General features: G+C 38.9%; 1 protein-coding gene across 3 annotated transcripts in view; it reads left to right on the top strand.

The window, feature by feature from the left end:
• Positions 1-85: 85 nt before the first annotated feature.
• The window catches only part of add3b (adducin 3 (gamma) b), a 16788-nt gene continuing 13862 nt past the window's right edge, over positions 86-3011 (top strand). For 2 of the 3 annotated variants that reach the window (XM_016269734.1, XM_016269732.1), the window contains exons 1-2: positions 86-232; positions 1175-1417. In XM_016269734.1, the coding sequence (XP_016125220.1) occupies positions 1196-1417 (222 nt within the window). In that variant the 5' untranslated portion in view covers positions 86-232; positions 1175-1195. The remainder of the gene's footprint in view (positions 233-1174; positions 1418-3011) is intronic. The other variant, XM_016269733.1, reaches the window with a different exon arrangement.

Genomic DNA, 3011 nt, shown 5'->3' with positions numbered 1-3011 from the left:
GGGTCGTGGAGGTCCTGTGGGCGGCAGGACTGGTCACGTGATCCCCTCACCAAGTTCCCACGCAAAACACTCCTCACACATCCTGATACACGCAACAGAGTCCTACGGCTCTAGATAGAAGAAACTGAGACTTGAGGGAAAATAGTTAGTTATTCTGGCTGAAGCCGATTTATATAGTTAATATGTTTCCTGCTGCAATTCTGGGATTACATTTAAACTGAGACCGAGAAAGGTGAGTAGCATATTTATTTCTTCATGTGACTAATATACTTGCTTAGATAGATGCACGCAAAATGTTTGATAAAGTGCGACAGCAATGCAAGAACTGCGCGACTTTTTCAATTATAAGTTATCTTTATATGCATTAAAATAAGTCGGTTTTCATCTTTTTGGATGTGAAGTTAGTATTCAGCTTAAATTTGATGTTCGGTTATATAGTGCAGCAGCTACACAATATTAGTGCATCCAAATATTTTGAATTGCCTAGACATCATTTCGAGGCATTAAATGCTTGCGCAGTTCTGTTGTAAACTGATTCGGAACGCGCATATGAAGCCCAAAAATTGTGTGTGACGCCGAAAAAATTCTGCTTGCACCAATAATACATATAAATGTTGTCTAGGTAGGCAGCTCACTAAGTTTTGAGACACCGCAGATTTCTTAAACGCGCGCAGGCGGTGATTGCGAGATTCAGGACGCGACTTTTTTTTTTTTCCTGAGAAGGGAGGGTTCCGTTACTTGATAGCTTGCTCTTATATGTTTAGATACATAACATACATGATTCAAAACAATTATACACGGTCTAGCGATATAAGCTCATTTAAATTCAAACTAAATTAATTCAGGTTCAAAATAAAACTTCTGTTGGGGGTGTTGGGGTGATTTCGGGCTATCAGGGTGGAAAGAGGGGCATTTGAGGTGTGAATTGTTCTCTGTGGGGTGCGTGCTGATATGCATGACTCATATAGGATGTCAGCTGGAGATCAGGCATGCAGGTGTGTGAGAGAGTGTTTATTTGTATGTGTGTGTTTAGACAATTCATTTGTAATCCAAAATGTCCTGACCTTTTTGTTTTCATGCAGCAATTGTGAACACAGCTTCAAGTGGATCTGAAAAACGCTCAGCCCACCTCTCTATCTCTCTCTCTCTCTCTCTCTCTCTCTCTTTGAAACAGAAGGTTGTGTTGTGTTAATGTATGAGCGAGGGTGAGCGCATTGAGATGAGTGCAGGCGATGAAGAGGGCGGTTTACGCATCCGCCCCCCATCCAGTCTAAATGTGAAGAAGGTCTACAGCGAGAGCGCAGAAGAACTCCAGTCCCCCAAGGCTTTGAGGAGCAGCACTATGTCACCTGACCTGAGGCAGGACTTCAACATGATGGAGCAGAAAAAGAGAGTCACACAGATTCTACAGAGTCCAGTAAGACGTCACTCCCACACACTCGCACCAAAGTGAGAATTCGCATGCTTTTTCTCTCTCTCCCTCCCTTTGCATTTTAAGAGGAGCCCACGCTCGTTTGATTGCATAACAAACAACAAGTGGAGATCCGTTGCCATTAGTAACCATGCACAGATCATCAGAAATACTGGGAGTGGGTGAATTGAATAAAGAACCCGAAGGGATTTCTGTGCATCATGTTTGAGTGCCGTAACTCTATAGGCACATTTCTGATGCCTTAGATGAAGCTCAGTCTCTTATCTGATTATAGCTTCATCTATTTTTAATATCCATATAAAATGCAAAATTTGAAGCTGTATAATCAACAAAACTGCATGACGTTCATGTCCTGGTTTTGGCTAAATACACAGCAAAATATTTCATCTTTTGCAGCCCTGAGGCTTTGAGGTTGAAGTTCATAGTTTCAACTTTAAATTTGAATGATGTGATGCCCATGATTTTTGTTTTTAAATCAACATCACTATTTTAAGTTTAAATGTATATAAAGCAAATGCCTTCTGATTCTGTAACTGGTTAGCATGTTTATTTGTATCATTTTAAACTGTTTTTTCTTCATTAGTGGATTATACTAAATGATTCTTTGGTGCAGCATATTTTTATGTTAAAGTATAAATATTCATGCTTGAGGCCATAAGAGCTGCATGCTTTGTAATTATAAAAAGCAGAAAATGCTGTTTAAAAATGATTAGATTAAGTATAGCATGTCTCACCACAGGGCATGTCGACTTCTCTGAACTGTTTCATGGCAAAGACACATATGACTGGATATTCTGTTTACTGAACTTTTCTCTTAAAGCCTGTTTTGTTGTCAGTAATTATTTAATACCATTAAAGAATGAGCTATGAACAAATCAGAAATGTCCTATATTTGAGAAAAATATAAGTCAGACTTAAAAGTTAAGCACTTTTTTTTGCATACTGTTCAAAAGTTTGGGGTTGGTACATTTTTTGTGTTGAAAGATGTTACTTATGCTCACAGAGGCTGCATGTCTTAGAAGAAAAGGTCTTTCCCAAAAAGGTAGCTACTTTATCACTAGAAAAACTGAAATAATCATAAGCATAACACATCAAGGTGTTGTGTGATCATTTAAGACACTTTTATTAGCATTTACAATGACAAGCAATATACACTGAACAAAATTATAAATGCAACACTTTTGTTTTTGACCCCATTTTTCATGAGCTGAACTCAAAGATCTAAGACTTTTTCTATGTACACAAAAGGCCTATTTCTCTCAAATATTGTTCACAAATCTGTCTAAATCTGTGTTAGTGAGCACTTCTCCTTTGCCGAGATAATCCATCCACCTCACAGGTGTGGCATATCAAGATGCTGATTAGACAGCATGATTATTGCACAGGTGTGCCTAACTAAAAATGCACACTAAAAATGTGCAGTTTTATCAATCACAATGCCACAGATGACGCAAGTTTTGAGGGAGCGTGCAATTGGCATGCTGACTGCAGGAATGTCCACCAGAGCTGTTGCCCGTGAATTGAATGTTCATTTCTCTACCATAAGCCATCTCCAAAGACGTTTCAGAGAATTTGGCAG

Source organism: Sinocyclocheilus grahami, unplaced genomic scaffold (genome assembly GCF_001515645.1).
Source record: "Sinocyclocheilus grahami isolate Dianchi unplaced genomic scaffold, SAMN03320097.WGS_v1.1 scaffold54.1, whole genome shotgun sequence".
NCBI classification, from domain to species: domain Eukaryota; kingdom Metazoa; phylum Chordata; class Actinopteri; order Cypriniformes; family Cyprinidae; genus Sinocyclocheilus; species Sinocyclocheilus grahami.
This window is presented reverse-complemented; position numbering and strand designations above follow the sequence as displayed.